General features: G+C 37.3%; 1 protein-coding gene across 1 annotated transcript in view; it reads right to left on the bottom strand.

Annotated features, from left to right (window-relative positions):
* Positions 1 to 3,429: 3,429 nt before the first annotated feature.
* The window catches only part of CAAP1 (caspase activity and apoptosis inhibitor 1), a 28,509-nt gene continuing 10,891 nt past the window's right edge, over positions 3,430 to 21,047 (bottom strand). Inside the window, exons 5-6 of the mRNA XM_026713427.2 lie at positions 16,123 to 16,196; positions 3,430 to 5,412 (exon numbers count right to left, since the gene is read on the bottom strand). Of these exons, the coding sequence (XP_026569212.1) occupies positions 5,075 to 5,412; positions 16,123 to 16,196 (412 nt within the window). The 3' untranslated portion in view covers positions 3,430 to 5,074. The remainder of the gene's footprint in view (positions 5,413 to 16,122; positions 16,197 to 21,047) is intronic.

Genomic DNA, 21,047 nt, shown 5'->3' with positions numbered 1-21,047 from the left:
GTTCCATCTTAATTCTAATTCAAAGTTTCCCCTTTAATTACTAAGTTGAGTGTATCACCCCTTTATCTTATACATCATTTAGTTAACTCCTCTTTAATTCATAATAATAATGTATCACAATAAAATCACTTTTTAATTATCACCTTAACAGTTCATAACAATAATCTCCTAATAACTATTTAACACATATACATTTTAGGCCAGATTCCCTATGGTATTTTCCCCTTCATTTGCATTAAATCATATATAATTTTAAATAAATTAATTTATTCAATTAATCATAAAAAACCGATGTTAGTCTTTTTATAAGTCCTCATAATTTATTTTAATTATATTCTTAAATTTATTAAACATATTTAGCATACTTATCATAGTTTCTCTTTTTCACATTTATTCCATCTATCTCTATATGTAATTTAAGAGAAACAAGTAGTCTAGTAATAAAAAAAAATCAGTTCCAATATTTTCATTTTGAAAATCTATTTTTCTGTCTCCTAAATAATTTATTACTTCAAATGCCATTATATTACACATTACCTTGTAGAATCCTTTCTTAATCCTTACCTACCCATTATCTCTATGTCTCTTGACTAAACAATTTCTTTTCATTGTTAAACAATTTCCATGTCTCCTTATTTCCTGATCCTTTCTCTTATTGCTTCTTTTTTCTCCCATTTTCCCTCCCTTTCTTACTCATTTTATTCCCCTCCCTTTTTAAAATTTCCCTCTGTAATCCCCTTTTCTGCTGTTTCCATTTTCTTTGTTTGGCTTTCAAAGCATTTCCCTTTTTAATTGCCTCCTCAAATCTCCAAGTTTTAATTCCCATTCTTTTTCTACTTTGCTTTAATGTTCATTGTTCCATTTGTTCATTGAAGCTGGCTTCTTAATTAGCTCCTCCCCTCCTGGCACTCCTTGTTGTTCTTCATACTCCAAAATGGCCATTTCTAATGATTGCAAAGCGAGGCAGCACGATTTACCTCTTTCATGTAACATTTCTTTTATGTTTCTTAGTTCCATTTTTAGTTCCATAAAAAGTTCTGCCATTTTTAAACACTTTTTTCCCCCTTTATTCCTTTCTTTAGTCTTTAAATCCAAACCAACTGTCCTGTAATTTAATTGAACCAGCATCTTTGAATGTTTATTTCCAACAATTAACTTCTGTTAATTCCTCTTTAAGTTTTTTTCAAGTGCATCAGTCTAATATCCATAGATTTAAATTTATGCCAAAATCACTAAACAGTCCCAGAGTAATTTCTCCACACTTCTTTTATTTTGGCATTCTATGTTTTCACTTTTCACTTTCCAGGGTTTCTATTTTGTTGTAACAAAGTTTCTCTTATTTTGTATCAAAATCCACTTTTGGAAGAACCAGGCATTTTTTAAAGTCACTAAAAAATTTCCTTTACCATTAGGTGGCACTCTCTGTTATATCCAAATTCTCCCCTTCCCACCTTTCTTTTCTGTTTAAGGCTTTTAAATTCCAAAAATCCAATAAATCCAATTATCGATTAACGTTCTTTTTTTTTGACACATTCAAGTTCAGCTTTTAATTTTGCCTATTTAGTGCCAAAATCATATATTGTCCAATTTAAACAAGTATTTTCTTCTGGCTTCCTCCTTGAATCTAGCTCCTTTCAAAGTTCAAAGCCATTTTCAGTTGTCAATTCCCCCCCAACACTTTCTCTGGTCACCACTTTTACTGTCTTTCTTTCTTAAAATTTTCTTTTTAGCTTAATTCCAGGTTAGTGTCCATATGTCAACTAGTTTGCCTGGTCTCCCTGCTGTCTGCATCTTCTCTGTTCCAGCACAATCTTATTTCCCGAATAGCTTCCCGTCTTCAGGGCAGCCATTAAAGACAGCCACTTACTCCTATCTTCAAGGGGAGTATACCTAGCCAGGGAGGGGAGATGCAGCTCCCTGCGACCTAGCTGGCAATCTCCCCCTCTTTCTCCAACCCTCTGAGGTGCATCCAGTCCCATTTGGGACCCTCCAACAGGGTAAACACGGATTGAAGCCGTGCACGATCACGATCTCCAATCTGTCACTGATGTAAACGCCACCAGAAGCCAAAACAGAAGACAATCTTGTTCTAATACTCCTTAAGATGCTGCACATAGTGATGGTGGTTATAGGATGGCGAAAGCCATTTGTTTCCTCATAGGAACAAATGATGATCATGAAGTTATCCGTTCAGTTGTGTCCGACTCTTGGCGATTCTATGGGCCAGGTCTCTCCACATCTTCCGATCTTGAATTCTTTCAATTTTCTATGCTCTGGCTGGTGTCAGCTTTGATAGAGTCGAGCCACCATGTTCTTTGACAGTCTAGTTTCCTTTTACAGCTAACTCTTCCAAGCAAAATTGCTTTCTCCAGTGATATAGAAACAAAATGTAAAAGTAAATGTAAAAGTATGAAGCACTGTGAGCTAGAAGGGAAAGATTACCCACTCATTGTATTCTTTTAGACAACAGTGAGTCTAAACCTGACTTTTTGAAAAAAACAAAGTCATGAACTGTTTAATATATAGTTGCATAAAAGAAGATGCTGCAATAAAAGTACTTAACAATAACGAGCTTTAAGGCTTAAATATTATTTAGACGGTTCATTAAAAAAACTTTCATGAATCAGGTGATTAAGTACCAAACTAATGTTAATATTGAGCAAATACAAAATTAAATAGGCCTATAATACTACATATTTCTGAGAAGTGAACTGTTTGAATTGTGTTGGTTTCACAAATTTAATGAATGCAGTTTTCCAAACAAGTCTTACATGAAAACAAATATAAACCAATTTTATATTTCCAAACTAATAAAAAAACATAATTATAATCTCTATGAAACCATTCCAATCACATTTGCCTATGATTCCTTCCGTTGTTCACAAGGACTCGCTGAAATATCCCAGTTAGAGGTTTTTGCTTTTTAAACTGCAAATGTTGAAACCAACATTACCTAACTAGAGTCCATAAATGTGGCTTCTAAATAACCCTGATGTGTTTGGCTCCCTGATCATTTCTGGAAACTAAAGGCAGGATTTGCTGAAACACCAGAGGGCCAATTCCTATTCATTCCTCCCTTAGATTTCTCCCTCAGTCAGCTGCCCTACACACTCTAGGAAATAAAGTTATTCCCTTTTTTCCGACCCATCTTTGTCTCTTTATTCTAGTATGATGTTTACCTGATTCCATTATCTTCATTTTTTTCCCCTTGTAAGAAAATAACCAGGCTTAAGAAGGTGGGAGAATACAGGGTAATATAAAATGAGTGCTTCCTGACCAGACTGTCTTTATTCCTTCTCTGTTTTGCAGTATCATAGAGCAAGTAACCACACTGAGTTCAGTATACTTCCCCTTTTGGCATGCGCTGCCTTGCTCCAATTTGGATTCCCCACTAGACCCAAAAAAATTTATTGAAAAAAAGCTCCTGAATTTACACTTAATAAGTCAATTTATTGTCAGTCATTTGTACATGTTGATTTTCCACCTGTGTTTTCAAATTGGTGTGCTATGTGCCCCGAACAAAGAACTACAAAGCATTTTGCAGGTGCAAGCAAAAGTACTTTTCTTTTAACATTTCACATCTGCATTACTCTTCTCTATAGTTCACAATAGCCAAATATTTAAGAAACACAATTCCCTCTAAACTAAGTGAAAATGTAATTTTGCTTTGCCAAAGAGAAGTTTTAAAACATTACTGATAACGAACAGAAAAGAACCTTACAGGTTAAGAAATTAAGTACTTCTGTACCACTTGTTCTAACAGTCAGGTGCCTCCGTAGCATCCTTTGAGTTTTACATTTTACCTTCATCATATTGATTATGCAATCTAAGCCACGCTCAAAGATTTATATTTAACTATCAATTTACATTCTGCAATTTACATACTTATCTACTCTTAGCCACCAAAAGTTGCTTTATAGGGTTATGACAGCAATTGGGACTGGTATTGCCATCACTAAACGTGTGACAACATGAGACATCACTTAGGATGACAATCCCAGTAATTCCAGTTGCCTTTGTAACCCCATGTAACTTTTAATGACTATGCAGATAAGGAGCATGGAGGGTACTGCAGGTGGCCAATGGGGAGTGGTGGGCCGCCTGGCAAGAACCAGGAGTAGGCACTGGAAAGGGTGGTTGGGAAAGGCTATGGAGTACAAAACCCCTGGTATCTCATACTCCCTAATGGGGTTCCTCAGGAGAAAAAGCAGCAAGAGCAACTTGCAAAATTGTTTGTGACTTTCCCTGCCAGCTTCTCCATTGACTTTGCTTGTGGCAAGCTGGCAGGAAAGGTTGCAAATGGCGACCATGTGACTGCAGCTCGCCCAGGTGCTTGAGCACCCGCATCGTGATCACATAACCATGGGGATGCCGCAATGACTGCAACTTCAAGGACTGGTCATAGGTCCCCTCATTCAGTTCCACTGTAATTCTGAACAGTCATTGAACAAGTATAACCTGTACAGAATATAAGATAACACAGAGATGTCCAAGGTCACCATTAAGAGGGACATGGATTAAATTTAATTTCAAACCATATAGAGTTATAATCATTTGTTGCTGGCACCAAAGCAATCACAAAGCATCATAAATGATTATGATGATGCAAGATATTCTTCTTGTCTATACTCTCTTAAATGTGTGGTGCTTCTACATTTTACTTCCCTTTAGTTATAGCTGCTACCTAAAAACAACCAAAGGTTCAACTCCTCAAAAGCTAGAGCCAATCCTGGGATTATTCTGGTCCGTAGAGCAACAGGGCTTAGCTGCATCCATATTGCCAATGACTGTTTCCAATTCACGTTGGGAAATAATCTAATCCAAACTGGGGGGAAAAGAACAGCTGTGGAAAAAAAAAACCACAGCATCAAACCAATCCATTTATATAAGTCACAGAAGCAGACTGACGGCCCTGATAAACTGCTGCCAACTATTTCAGCTATGAGCTAGAATACCCAAAGGGCTTGAATGAGGAATATCAAAACGAGTCCAAATAGACCGTAGAGTGGAAAGAAGCTGACCCTACACTCATCAGAGCAAATCCAACTATCTAACAAATGAAACAGCCCTGCGGCTATTTTTTTACATCTCCAGCTTTCATAAGGGCCTTAATAGCCCTTGCTCGCATCTCAAGCTCCAGGAGTTCCAGCTGCTGTGCTGATGGCTGAGCATCATCTGTTGGAGGAACTGCTAAAGCTGCCGCCTTGGAATCCTTTGGGGAGGATTCAGCAAGGCCCAGGATTTCATTGACGCTTTTCTCAATGTCTTTCTGAAGGTCATCTATCTGACTGTCTCCACTTCCAACCGTCCGTTCTGGCACATCTGGATTATCTTCCTCGTTGCATGGTCCTTCGATGTCGCTGTCGTATGCATCGGCATTGATGCTGAGAATATCACTATCTTCTCCTTTGCCTGTGGCAGAAAATGAACAAATTTAGAAGACTCGCCAAAAAAGGAAGAGCTGCTCGCAGTTGCTTCTGCACACAAATATTCCCTTGCCCAGATTTAAAGTATAAGAAAGGTCATCTATAAATTAAAAACAAGTTTCTCTCTTTCCAGCCTTCTCCCTACCTTAAGACTGATTTAATTTAGACCAGTTTTAATGCATTTTTATTCCAATTTACAAGAACATGCAGTAGTCCAAAGCAGCAGTGCTTGGAAAATTTATTCCATCGTATGGAATTGCATGATCTATTTTCCTAATTAAAATGTCATAAGGTTTTATATCATAAGGACGCGTCTGCATTTCAAAATGAAAGTTGATGTGGGAAGCCTCTGGGACTGACTACTGTTTATTATTTTAGAAGTAAATTTAATTCCTAAAGTGAAGTTTAAAAGTACTCTTAAAATTACTTTATGTACTGTAACAAAAATACAAAAATAGTTATCAGTACAGTAGTATACGTATTAGATATATCTATGTAAAGACATTCAGTGAGGTTTAGGTTTCAGTTTAGGTTTCCTTCGTAACAATTACAGCATTCTTATTTGCTTAGTTATGTTTGATGGTAGCAATAGACTTGATGAGAGCCAATAAATTACATTTGAATCCTTAGAAGACAAAGGTGTTGTTGATGGCCAAATCTCTCATTTTAAAAGACTTGTTGCGTAATCTGGAGGTTCTCCTGGACACATCAAATCCTGCTCAAGGAGCAGTGGCAGTTGTGGTCAGGAGGGCTTGTGCAATGGCAAGTTGTACACCAGTTACATCCTTTCTTGGACCAACAATCTCTGCTCATAGTCACCCACTGCCTAGTCACCTCCCATCTGGACTATTGCAACTCACTGTACATGGGACTGCCCCTTGAAAAGAATCCAGAATCTTCAACTGATTCAAAATGCGGCAGCCCAAATGGTTTTGTGCAGACCTAGTTGTGCACAGATGTCACCTCTTCTGAGGGAGCTGCATTGGCTACTGATTTGTTTCTGGGTCCAATTCAAGGTGCTGCTTGTCACATTCAAAGCCCCACATGGCTTGGGTCCAGGTTATCTGAAGGACCATCTTTTTCCAGCCACATCTACCCAACCCATCACAGCAGGGAGGGAATGTTGCAGGTCCGATTTAATAAAAAGGTCCATCTAGCAGAACCAAAAAGAAGGGCCTTCTCCATAGTCGCTTCCTACCTGTGGAACATCACTCCTAAGGGGATAAGATCAGCCACCACTTTGACATTCTTTTGCAAGGTCCTGAAGATCTGGTTTTGCCAATGGGCCTGAGGATTCCAGAGGGAGATGGAGCCATCAAACAGTTTATTTGATTGTTGTCACTGGGAGGGCGCTTATTGCTTTATTAAAAATTGGTTTTGTATTGGTCTTTTATCTTTGTAAGCCACTTGGAGTCATTGAAAGTGAGTTGGGAGGCCATATAAATTTTCTCAAATAAATAAATGAAATACGCTAAAGTTTTGCCCTGGAAATTCATAAGGCCTTTCTCCTACAAATGTTTATTTTCACTTCCCAATCTTTAGTTAACCTGTATGTAGTATGATCCATGGTGTGATGATGTCTATATTACTGTAAAATGAGATTGTTTTGGATGGTTTAAAAGCATTAGGTAATACATAACTATGTTATATCCATACTGTACTTGATTAGTTGTACTAGTCAGTTATTGGTATGGATTTACAAAGCCCTAAACAGCATAGTGCCAAAATAATTTGTTGGAAAGCCTTTCTTCTCTGATATATCATCTTATGAAGATTTACAGTGACAGTTTTCCTGTGGTGCTGACAGTGACTGCATATGTTCGTGATTCTGTTCTATAGTTTTACAGTTCATATTTTAATTGTTGTAAATTGCCTTATGACTGATACACAAATGCACAAATGCAGTGTGGGTTTAGCCCAATCTAAGTATGCACTAAGGCTCAGAAATTTTAGAAGTGATTTCTATAAATATCAGAGTCCCAATTTACAGTTCAGCTTTCTTCAGTATAGTACTTTCTGCTACATAGGAATTCTGATACTAATTAAGAACACCTGTTTGGGCAAATCTGTTTAAGTTATACCGCCTTTGACATTTCCATTAGGTTTAAGAACAATGCAACAAGATAACCAAGGTACTAAAAATGTAAGTCCCAAATTCTCTTGGATGTTCAAAACCAGCTGTGAGAAACTTTTAATTCAGAGAAACTAATGTTCTTAAGGTCGGCAAGGTTAAGATGTTTGGATTTCAATTCCTGGAATTCCCCAGTCAGCAATTGAAATTCACATATTTTAAAAGTTGCCAAGGTTGAAAAATATTGATCTAGAGTGTGGATTTTAAGAAAGTTGAACAGGATACGTATAATACAAGGAGGAAGTATTCTGACATTACTATACTTTGATACTAAAAGAAAATATAAATATTTATATGATATTCAGTCATCAGGTACTACGAATGGAGAGTCACTTATACTTTGAAGCTATCTATTAACTATTAACAGCAATTTAATACCACAAAGCAGTACAATGGGAGGTTTTGTAAGCAGTAAAATACAGAGAAAGAGAAAATATGTTTTGCTGGATCAGTTCAGTCCTGATTAGTTCAGCATTAACAGTACCATCTACAGAAAGCCAAATGTCCTTTTGAAGCTACTAATAAAGATACTTTCAAGGTCTCATGATTCTATTCATAGCTATCATGGTTAAACATCATAGTTTCTGCTGTGAATTTGTTAAAACGGTTATTTAAACACTTTTAGAAGTTAATTTCACCCTTACTTGACATAATTAGGCATTGTATGAAACTTTTTTTTTACTTGCAATGAACTTTATCAGGTTTAAACAGTTTTATGAAGTGTATAAACACTTTTATAACCCTGCTATAAATATAATAAGCTTTCTACCTTTTAGTCTTAATCACTTTTAAATTATTATTTTCTGAATTTTTTCCAGCACAGAAGTTTCCTGATGACTTTCCACTCAAGATCCAAGCTGGCTTATCTTTTTTCAATGCACCCTCTTTGACTGGCTATGGCTATCTGTTCAACTTGGTCAAAGAACAAATAATGAATTGCAATACTTACTTGATAATACTTAAAAGAACTGGCAAAATAATAATGTCAGGGTCAATGTACCTTCATTGACCTACTTCCCCAAATTAGAGGCTGCTATGACTCATCAAGGAAGTAGCAGAACTTTTATGTACTTTGGGGAATGTAGATCTTGTACAGGGTACGCCGGGGCACCATGTTGCCAATTCTCTAGAATGATTCCACGAGGTATAAAAACTACTTTTAAAAACGTTTTATTACAGAACCATTTGATAAAGGATTTAGATTTGTAGGTGCAAGGGCAAGCCTCACAGCATACAAATTATATCCTATATCCATTTTGATATAAATTGCAGTTCTCTTGCAACAGAATGAAAATACACACACACACACACACACACACACACACACACACACACACACACGCTCAAATAAACCCGTCTCTTGAAAAATGGCTGTGACCTGGACTCTGATCTAGAAATCTGAAAATTCATTTTACTCTTCTACAAAGTAAAATAATTGCTGTATTTGCTTTTGTAATTAATGATTGTAAAGTTATTGATAATCATTAAAGCAACGATACCTTAAAATTTAATTCCTTGACCATTATTTAACCAATTTTTTCTGACCCTATTTGCAGATTAAATTGTAAGAAAAGATGGGAAATCCTAACTAAGGTAGTAGTAGAAATGGGCTTTGCTCCTCACCAATCCAGCAAAGCAACTCTTCGAGGCATTTTGAGTGAATGATGCAGGCAACACAGATTTAGCTTTAGTACCACATATTGAAGAAATTTCATCTTGGATATCAGCACATATCTAAGAACTTCAAAAACATTCCCATAAGCACCATACAGACATATTTTGTAAGATGGAGGGAGAAACCTTTAAATAAAAATATAGCAAGATGACACAGAGAGGTGAGGAAAAAGAAAAGAAAGTGCACGTGAATGGATGCACTTGGCCATCTATGGAGATTCTAAGTCACCCAGGTCAGGATTGTCCCAAAGGTGCTTTTTCAAAAGGCAACTGGTCTTTTCTTTTCTCGTGAACATGTTTTGCTTCTTATATAAGAAGCTTAAGTTCTGATTGAATGGTGGAGAATGGAAGGATTTATATTCCTTGAAGTCATCTGGTCGTTAACCCTCCCTCTGACAGTCGTCAAGGCTAGCCTCAATCCATCGTTGAGGCCACTTGGAGACTTCTAACAACTAGATGACTGCAAGAAATATAAATCCTTCCCTACCAGTCAGAATTGAAGAAACTTCTTGGATGAGAAGCCAAACGTCTTCAAGAAAAAACAAAAAAGTCCAATTGCCTTTCGAAAAAGCACCTTTGGGATGCAATCCCAATCTCAATAATCAGAATGAAAATCCCAGATATGTCTATCTAATCAGACTTTATTGGGACAGGTAGATTAATTTGTAGAATTAAATGGTTGGCATTATTGTGTAGTGGCGCAGGGGTTAGAATGCAGTACTGCAGGGCTAACTCACTGCCCACAGCCTGGAATTCAATCCTGACCAGCTCAAGGTTGATTCAGTTTTCCATCCTTCTGAGGTAGGTAAAATAATGACCCAGATTTTGGGGGGCATCATGCTGACTCTGTAAACCACTTAGAGAGGGCTGTGAAGCACTGTGAAGCAGTATATAAGTCTACATGCTATTGCTATTGCTAGGCTCTTCTCAAATGACTCAGATATTACAATTTGAAGGCTGCTTGTTATTTTTTACATATTAAAAAAGGCCTGCTAAGCACTTGATGTTTTCCCACATGTGCTAGTCTCTGTTCATTGTGAAGGTTTCAGAAACCCAAGATTTTATAAGAGATTCGCTACTCTAAGTAATCCACTGTTTGGCAATAATAATATAGGAGTTGGCAACATGAATACGTCTTTTGGAAAATGGAGCAGAGAAATAAAAAAAAATTACGTACACAAAAGTTAATATTCTGCATTTGATCTTTATACCAATTACTTTCCATTCACATCGGAGTCTGTCCAAAGACTGAGCAGCAGAATACATATTAGTGAAATTAATCTACAGCAGTTCCAAACAACTTAAAGCAAGACTACTTTTTTCTCTCTCTCAAGCCAAAAGTAGAGTGAAAAAGCCTTTAAAAAAACTATTCTGGTTTTAAATCTTTTCTGAAAGAAATGCCATAACTTTCATTGTGTGCGTATGTGCATTGGGTCTTGTGTTTATGAGCTAGGAAGAAAATCTTTAGAAAAACATACTTTCTTTGACTTTTTATGATATAACTGGTATCTGGAGGGAGAAAAAAAATCAATACTGAACACTAAGAGAAATGTATAATAAATGTTCTTGCCCATAAAGTAGGAAGTAGCTTTTTTAAAAAAAAAACTGGAAAGTAAAGCATTGCACAAGTAATTTTACAGATATTAGAAATATAGATAAATAGACAGCTATGGCATATAAATATTATGATTTCTTCAGTAATATCAAAATGGCAAAACCAAAATAGTCAGTTATGCCTATTCAACTGCACTGAGCTCCATTTGCAAGTTCTGATTTCAGAAAATGCTACTTTAAGACTACTTTTGTCAAATTATTAGTAAGATTCTTTCAAAAAAATATACCTTTCTGATACATTTATTTTATATGATGGGGGCGGGGGGAGAGAGATTTAGCAGAACCAGGAAAATCAGATGAAGACATTAGGCCACCATATTAAATGCATCATACTTAAACTGGGCATAGAACAACACTTGTAGTGTAGGAAATATAGTTAAGATTATGATTTTCGATTTCCTAGTTACATCTGATTATGTGCCATCAAATAGTTATGGAACCTTTGCAACCACGCAGATAGATATGTTCCAAAGAGATCCTTCTGGCCCTTCAAATCCTCCAAAGGTCAACCTATTGTTCATCTGCCTTGCTGATAGATATCCTCTTTTCTTTTGTTTTACCTTTAACAGCATTATAGACTTTTCTAGAGAAAAGCTTCCCACAATAGGTCTAAAGTTTGATTATTTGAGCCTGGTCCCTTGCATCTTGAGGGATAATTGTGGGTTGATTTTTGATGATCCATTTGTCTGTTTTCTTGACTATCTACAGCAGGGGTGTCAAACTGGCAGCCCACAGGCCAGATGCATCACGCACAGGCCACGCCCACCCGGGCTCCGCAAAGGCAAAAAACATCATGATGTATCACGTGATGTCAAATCAAGCTTGACACACGTGATCTACAGTATTCTCAAAAATCTTCTCCAAAGTTCAAAACCATGAATACTCCAAAATTGAAAACCATGAATATTCTTCCTATCCTGTTTCTTCAACGTCCAACTTTCCCTTCCATACAGTACCACATGTAAAACCACTACTTGTATGATTCTGATTCTTGTAGTAGGCATACATCTGCCAGTATCTTGATATCTTTTTCAAGGCCTTCATTGATACACTACTAATCTGTTTGGGCAATTTGAAATTGAACTGTGATCATAAAACTCACCAACCTCCTTCTCCTCTACAGGAGTGGTTGGAGCATAAACTTTAAAACTGTCATACTAAAGGGTTTTTCATAAAGTCTAATTGATAGTACTAAGTCGCTAATTGAACTGTAGCCATGCTATAGCTTTCCTAACTATGAAAGCAATGTTCTTCCTTATTTCTCTTGTCTTGAGTACTAAATAGCATCATGCTCTGGCTGAAAGTATTCAATTCCAATCCATTTCCATTTGCTGATGCCTAAGATGTCAATTTGTAATCATTATATTTTATCTTTCACTGTGTTGATTTTCCTGGGTTCATGTTTTTTACATTTCATATTCCCACTGCAATTCTATTTTTGCAGCTTTGGGGTTTTTTGGTCTGCATGGCAACATCAGCAACTAGACATCCTGAAGGCTTTAATCTAACCATGTCATAAACACCACCGAGCTCTTCTTCAATAGCATGTCTGGCCTTAGGGGCTCATCATCTGGTGCTGTATCATCAATCACTTTATCTTATGCATCATGTGCATATATGGAGGAGGGAGTTTTGGTAAAACACAGGAGTCATTTACCAGTGCCTTTTCCTGCACAGCCTTTGCCACTGTCGCTAAAGGGATCGTCAGCATCTTCCTATATTACTGCTGCCCAATATAGCTGCCTACATGCTTTAACTGGGCAGCTGGAATGACCTTCATGCTCTGATTATATACTCTTGGTCTCTATTCGTAACATGCTTTGCTCATTCATGGACTGACACCATAGAGCAGTGCAGCAGGATAGGCAGAGTGTGGGGTGAATCAGCAATTTGGAACCTCTGCAAAATTAAGGCATCGATATTGCCTTCTGAGAAAAAGTTGTCAACATAATAATCAAATATTCAATTTATATTTACGAGATGCAATATTTAATTTTCTACCACCTAAGAAAAGCAATCAAATATCATACTGGCAGAAACAAGTATGAAAGACCAAATGAAATGGGAATCAATAGGATTAAGGAATAGAAATTCTTTTGCCTTGCTACAGGGTAATAGTCCATATTTATTTAATATACTGTTCAACTAATCAGAAGTTCTTCAGTGAGAGATCACATTCCCCACTGAATAAGCCTAGTTCAAAGATCAGAAGTTATGTTCTGACATACTCATCTCTTTTTGTCAAAGGCCAACTTTTCCAAGTGAAAGAAGAACTAACCTGAGGGAGTGAGGCAAAAGTATTTTTTAGAGAAATTATTTCTCCTTTTCTTCAAGAATGAGAAGTTATCTGTCTCTGAAAAGAAGTGTTATCAGCCTGGGCTATTTCTTCAGTGCTTGAAATCTCCACAGATGTATGCTACACAATAATGACACAGCTATAATGGCCTAAGAAATCTTTAATTAGTTGAGCTGCTTTATTCTTGGTTTTTGCACCCATAATCTTACATATTGTGTTTCTCCAACAATACGGCCTCCACCAATAAGAAGTCCCAGCATGTTTTATTGGCATAAAATCAAATTAAGCCCCTCCCCCCAAATTAAGGCCTATATTAAACAGGTGAAATGGGGGGAATGGTGGGGGGGGGGGCTTGCCGTTAGGAAGTACTTTTGTTGCATACCCGGATATGGTGCTGCCTGCATTGGTGGGGCACTTCGTATCAGGACACCTTCCGCCACTGTTGCTTTTCCTTCTCCCTTGCTGCCGCGTTTAGAGCAACACCGCAGCGTTTGGCGCAGCCATGTGCGGCCAGCCAGGGCTCCTCCCTGCAACCGGAGCCCTGCGGAGACACTTGGCTTCAGGTGCTCCTGGCGCCGCCATCCCTGCCTGGCGCCGGGCAGAGCACGAAGAGCTTTGCCTGGTGCGACCAGCACAGCTGACAGGCGGGCCCTCCTTCCTGGCGGCAGAGCTCTTGCCAAGGCAGCGAGCACCTCCCTGCTGGGCCCTCCACTCATCCCACCACCAGGGAAGCAGCGCTGCCATCACCTCGCCTCCCTGTCCACGGATGGGCGGGCGCTATCACTGCCTCGAGCAGCCTCTCCTGGTGGCCCCTTCAGGTTCACACCAGAGGGACTTGGGAAGGAAGCCAAGCTCAGGTCAGCCCGGCTCTTTTGCTTGGCAGGCGGGCACGCACCCGCGGCTCACTTTCCTGGCTCTGCCCAGCCTGCACGGCTCTGGAGTGGCCCTGGCGGGATGAGCGGGGGGTCTGGCGGGGCAGCGCTCACTGCCTTGGTGAGAGCTCTGCTGCCAGGAAGGAGGGCCCGCCTGTCAGCTGCGCTGGGCAACCCAGGCAAAACTCTTTGCACTCTGCCTAGTGCCAGGCAGGGATGGTGGCTGTGGCTTCTCCCGAGGTGGGCCGATCCTGTTCTGTGGCCCCTGGAGATTCGCCTCCCCACGTGGGGTTGGGCTGCCCTCTCGGGCAGGGGAGGCTTTGTTGTAGTAGGGCGTCATTTTTAAAATAATTGGCTTTACCTTCGAAGGCAAAGGGAAGGCAGCGACAGGAGCGCCTGAAGCCGAGTGTCTCCGCCAGGCTCCGGTTGCAGGGAAGAGCCCTGGCTGGCCGCATGTGGCTGAGCCAAATGCCGCGGTGTTTCTCTAAATGCCACGGCAGCAAGGGAGAAAGGGAAGCAATGGTGACGGAAGGTGTCCCGATACAAAGTGCCCCACCAACTCTGAGGTCAACATCCAAGCTGTTGCCACCTGCCTACCCGAGGATGCAAGGGGGGGGAATTAAGTCACCCCCGAAAAGACGGCCTAGCCGTTTTTTCAGGGGTCAAAATAAAAATAAGGCCCGGCCTTATTTTGTGAGAAACACGGTAGTAATAAAAGTCTCTGGTGGTATTTCTCTCATTATCTTTCTCATTTCATCAAAATGAGAACCTGCATTTATACTTTCAGCTGAAATTGTGAAATTTATTTCTGGGTTCTTAAGTTCTCTCTCTGAATCACTTTTTCTGAGATTTTGTATTTTTCATCTTCAGCATCATAGTGTAGAATAAGAACAGTTACTAAGTTTTGCCATTTTATGCTTGCACATTCTCCAAAGCTCCTTAAAACCTAACATCCTGACTAGCACTGTTGTCACTGCCTAAAGCCATCATGAAACGCTGGCTGATAAAGTCATAAAAAGGACAAAGAAGTAATCATCTGCAAGAAGTCATCAATTCCCCCTGATAGCAGAAAAGAAAGGGAGCAAATCTGCAGGAAACGTGTCAATTCAAAGGTCATACCAGAGTACAAAAAAGCAGTATTTAAACTATTCCTTAGAAAGTCACAGCATTTTACTAAAGCTTGATTGCCTCATAATTCTGTTCTATTCAAGTCAAGTTTTCTTTATTGCCTAATACAAAAAAAAAATGAAGCATTTATTTCTAAAGAAATAATTACTGGAAATATGTATCCTAATAAAATCTTATTTGATCCAATTCTATAGTTTGTTGCACATGCTTATCATCACAAAATAGACAGGAAACTGTTGAAATTCAAACAAACCCATAGATGGAATTTCTCACTGAATTTGTACCAATTGCCACCAACAAAATAAGTTATCCTCTTCCCTACAATTTCTAACGCACATGGTTCCTGTCAATTTTCCAAATTCTAGTCATCCCTCTACAAATCTGAGGTATCAAATAGGTAGGCTTCAATGTAAAAAATTCTGCAGGAGATAGATAGGTCATCCGATCAGAATTCTGGGTGAAAGCCACACAACTGGGGGAAAGAATAAAATCTGACCTATGTCTATGAAGTAGTAAAAGATGGAGTTTATCCTCATCACAACTGTGAGATTAGGAACACCATTTCTCTTTTCCTGTACGGTTGAAAACCATTCATTAATATAAAACGACAATTGCATGAACAGCAGGACAATGTTGCTACTGAAGTTCACCTGTTTGATCCATTATATTCTACCAGGAAGAAAAACTCATAGTCAACATCACAGTTAAAGAATTGGCATTATGAATACTGTGTTTACCTGATGGGAATGTGCAAACCATCTATGCCTGTTCTTCTCCTTACTTGACAACTAAAAACTAATTCAAAATTTTATATCATATATATTTTTCCAAATAAATATGTAGTGTTAATAGTTCTTTACAATATATTTATATATGTGCATGATATATCCCTACCCACCCAATCTCAGTCACATCACATTATCTCCTCTTCTATATTCAGAATACCTAACACAAAACAGTTCAATTTTCTCCAATCCCTACCTTGTTTTGAATCCAGCCCTTCCAATTTGTTTTCTTCCTTCAAAGAAGAAGTAGAATCTATGCTATTGTCCTGCCTGAAAACAAGAACACATTTAAATTAGATTGCCTTTTATAATTATAAAATAAGCACTTCAAATATATCAAAACCTGCTTAGCACTCTATTTTATTGCTTGATTTATGTAATGACATAATCATAAATAATAGTAATACAATGGAGCATATACAGTATATTAACAATTTTCAGAAAAAAATTACATTAGTTTCCCTAGCCTGCTACTTTTCCTTTCAGATCTGATAGGGCAAATACTTTCACAATTCCAAGCCAGCATGTGAATTAGGAATTTATGGTCCCAATAAAACTGGAGGGAACCAAGCTGGATAAAGTTAAACTTGATGCAACGAATCTAAATAATTATTTTAGAGGTTTCTGAAGGAATAATATATTTTGATATTATTTGGGCATAAAAGGAAGACCTTATGTCATTGAAAGTGCACTCTATGACCAATAAAATAGCCAAATGTGAATGTCTGGTTCTTGGTTTTTTTTAATAAGTATGAAAAAGAAGGGAAAATGTGGCTTCCACTCAAAATCTTTATTTCAGATAACTGTTAAAAGAGAGGAAGTTTGCCTTTCTTTGCAACTACACAACCTAATGAGTCCAGGAACATAGTAAACTTATTTACTACTTCCAAGTATTGCCTGGTTGTCCATACTCCCTGCAAGGGATGACAATCAACAGTATTAAGTATCTTCTGCATAGCGTAATATGTGATATATTGATCAATGACCTCACCCCAAAGATATGTGCTACACTTATTACTGATTCTCTGAATGGGTTATGACCCTTTCTAAAAAAAAAACCCATCTCTGACTTCTTAATAAAATGCTTTCCCAGCTCCATCTTCCCAGAATGGCCTTTAGCATTTTAAGTCCTAAAGAAGTCTGACTGAAGAACTCAAAAGGACTAATAACCTACAAAACATCTGAAAACAATTACCTTTATGAATGGCAGGCCCACAAAGCCTCCAGCAGTGAATCTGTCTAGTGTTAGTACTTTCAGAAGCAGAATCTGAAAGTTAATTCTTTCTACATTAGACAGGATTAAAAGGTTTCCCAGCAAGCAGTTTTAGGATCAAACTAGGATGCCTCAAAATAAGCCCACTGTGTTGGATAAGAACTAAACGTAAAACCCACTTGAGGGTTTATCCTCAGAGAACTGCTGCATAAAGAACCAAATTCAAACCTTACATGCAGTGCTGCTCAGTGCTACATTTGCAATTGCTAACACCGTTGCTACCATCACAGTGATGATAAGGAATACATTTTAACAGTAATTTAGTTTTTATTCTCAAAACTGAAAAATGATTTCAGGAGAGGCAATTATACAACATGCAACAAAGAATAATAGCCTAGCTCAAAACTGTGGCAAGGACATCTCTTTAAAAGAGCCTTATCCATTTGACAGTTTATACAGAACTGAAAGAAAAACAACACATTTTCTGAAGCGTTGATGAGATGCCAACTTAAGAGATTTTTACATACTTTCACCTCAATGTGAAGATTTCTACTGTATAGTGAAGGGGAAACCGCTAAATGGAGGCACCTTATCTGTTGTTTAATTGTTTTTATACAAAGCAGTAACGGGAAAAAAAGACTATAAAACACACTTGAGAAAACAGGATACAGCTCTCCACAGGATTTTGAAATCAAGGCAGGTTAGTCCAGTTGCTGAGCTTAATGAGCATTTTAGTCATAAAATTATTTTATATTTATATAAGTAATTTCACATATGAATTACTTTGTCTAACAATTGCAAAGTACACATTATGTTAATATACATACACAATCAAAACAGTCAATGACACTGCAGGTCAGGGTTAAACAAAAAGAGCAGTCTTCTGCTCTTCAAATAATTTTATAATGGAATAATCTTGTACCATAATAATTCTGGCAATATTTTAGATGTCATAGGATTCATTGTTTGTAAAATAACAATATCATACCACAACACCATACCATTCATATTTAACCTGTGTCTACCTATTTTAATTATGCAAAACATCTACCTATTTTAATTATGTAACATACAGCTGGACATGCAAACAATTGTTAGAATTAAATTCAAATTTAAGTCCTTAAAATTGCAGTAACCTTCTAATACAAAGTTAAATACCAACTACTCAAAGTATATTACAACCAGACTAAAAATAGATTTTTCATACATGCTGGCAAACAGGAGAAGGGTACTTGGCAACGATACCCCTAGGTTTTTTTTATTTCCTCTTTTCTAACTGAAGATAGGATTGTTGGAAGAAAAATCCTTCCGGGTTCAGTTCCCAGTGGGGAAAAAGACACTGGAAACATGGAGGCTGTTTGGAAGGTTTAATGGTGGACAGGAGGACCACATGGCTTGGAGCTCCAGAGTGAAAAGGAAGGATGATCACATGCTTCAAGGTAAAGGAAGAGATCAAGAAAGGACTGATATGCTGAGAGTGCCTGGGTTTTATAACCTTCGTTGGGATTTGAATTGAAGCTTGTTTCTAATTGGTTGTAAGACTCCCATGAGGCCATGCAGGGGCAACTCTGTAGGCTGTCCTGAGTTCCAGGCTTGGTTGAGCCTTGCTGGATGATGATGCACTGAAAGGGCTTTTAAGCAATTGCTATAGCTTTACCTGGAGATCTTTGTTATGTAAAGTATTCTGGCCCAGGCCTTAAGTATTCTGGCCCCATTAACAAAGATGGGAGTGAGTTTCTGCTTCTGAGTTTCTTCTCTTTTTAGAGGAAATATTCTGCCTTTTTAATATTTCCTGGGATATTTCAATTTTCTAGGAGAGGGGTGGGTGCTAACTTCCTACAGGATAAAGACTTCAATTCCTGAATTAGATAGTAATGGTATAATCAAGCATTCATCAGCAAATTAAAAGGGTAGTTGGGCAAAATCTACTTTTATTGAGGAAGAAACTACCCAAGGGTATGAGTTCCAAAATAATATATATTTTTTTTCCTTGAAACTTGCTAGCAAATTTCATTTTGGACTCAAAATTGTTCATTTGGCAGCCACACAATAACTTCTTTAGTTCTAATAACCTGGCTTGTAGTAGAGGTCATGGAAATGGTTACAGCAGACCTATTTAGCTCTGTCATTTTTCTGACATCTGAAGACATCTGATACAAAACCATCTGGAAGAAAAATGTAGTACCTGGTTTCTATCAACCACTTCAGCAGAACAGAGCTGTACATATACTAATAAGACAATGTGTTATCCAAAACACTAACGTTGAGCAATTCTTTGCTGTCACATACAGAATTTCTGATGTAGGGCTGCAAGTGGTCTTTTAATATGCATGCATTTTCTGCCATCTTGTGGCTAAATAGTATAAATTTTAGGGACCACATTTCCCACTTAATTTTCATTTTAACCAAACTACACCAAGACATTATTACAGCATGCCTTTTTACATAAATGAATATTGTTCAAGATTTTAAGGTCTTATTGCACAATTCATTTCTAACTGCTTACAGAGATCAATTATAAGTATTTATTTCTGGGGAAATGATGCTTTCTCACAACCTACTATATTCTAAAAATATTATTATTCCCCATACCTATTTATATCAAAATACTTTATTAAATATTGCCTGGTCGCTTTTTCCTTTTTTAAAATCAAAAAAACGGATCATTTCAAAGTCACTCATGGAAAAGCCAATGAAGATAAAATGCCTTAGATTAAGTTGATTTTTCTTCCTTTCCTGCTATTTTACAATAACTCTATAATAGTCCTGTTAGCATATGTGTGTATCTTTTGAAGTTTTATAACTCCCGCTAAACAAGTCAATTATAGGCTTATATTAGATTGGAGGGGCAGAAATCAGATCTACAAAAGATGTATTTTAGCAAGGACCTCGCATAACTCAAAATGATTACCCTGAGAATAACACAATCTCTTTACAAGTGATACTGTTGGAATGTATATACCTTTCTGCCTCCCAGGTATATCAAAGCAGATTACAATTCAACATCAAGTTCAATACTTATAATGCCATTTCCTCCTATGAATGCAGTTTAGAATGAAATGACTCCCAAATGAAGGCTGCAATTCTATGTACATTCAGAGAAACAACATTAAAGATTAGGATTTATTGTAAAATAAATAAGTTCACTTTTTACACATATGCAATCAAGAAAAAAAGTTGTTCTTAAAGGAAAAGCATACAGCATACATGATGAGGTGATTAATGTATTTATCAAATTTGAATGTAGCCTGATTCCTGACAATTCTGGACAGCTGATTAAAATACCTATGAGGAATATCTGAATTCTAATATTTGAATCTAGCAGATGGGCAATTTTACTTCTTGATTTAATAGCATCTGTTCAAAGTTCAATTAAAAAGCATTATTAGGAACATCATAAAAATAAAAAATATGCAAAATATTAGGGTTCCATTGGTAGGAATAGGTAGGTAGGGTTCCATTGTGAAAGATCAATATTTAAAAAAAATACTATTTTAACTGAATCACACAGCAAATACTCTAAAACATTGACTACATCTCACATTTTAGAAAATAACAGAAAACAATTATAGAATTAACCATCATTGCAGTCCTTTATTTTTTAGGATATTTTCATCTGGGTTTCACAATATTTTGTCATGCAATATTGTGTTTATTTGCACATCCCATATAACTCACTGAAGCTTTATGTGGAATTTTGCAGGCTTTCATTTCTCTGATTTTTGCAATACCCACAACAGTTGTTCATTTGTCATATTGTAGCAAGATTTCATAAATTTTCACCAGCATTTCTACAGTTCATCCAAAGTTTTGACAAAGTTTTAGCTGGAATTTTGCTGACATTTTACAAGCATTTCCAACTGAAGTTTTAATACAAGACAAAATTAAAGCAAACTATCTAAGAACAA

This window comes from Pseudonaja textilis, chromosome 2 (genome assembly GCF_049901715.1).
Source record: "Pseudonaja textilis isolate UNSWEBS1 chromosome 2, rPseTex1.2, whole genome shotgun sequence".
Taxonomy (NCBI): Eukaryota; Metazoa; Chordata; class Lepidosauria; order Squamata; family Elapidae; genus Pseudonaja; species Pseudonaja textilis.
The sequence above is the reverse complement of the archived record's forward strand: the minus strand, read 5'-3'. Positions and strand labels throughout refer to the sequence as shown.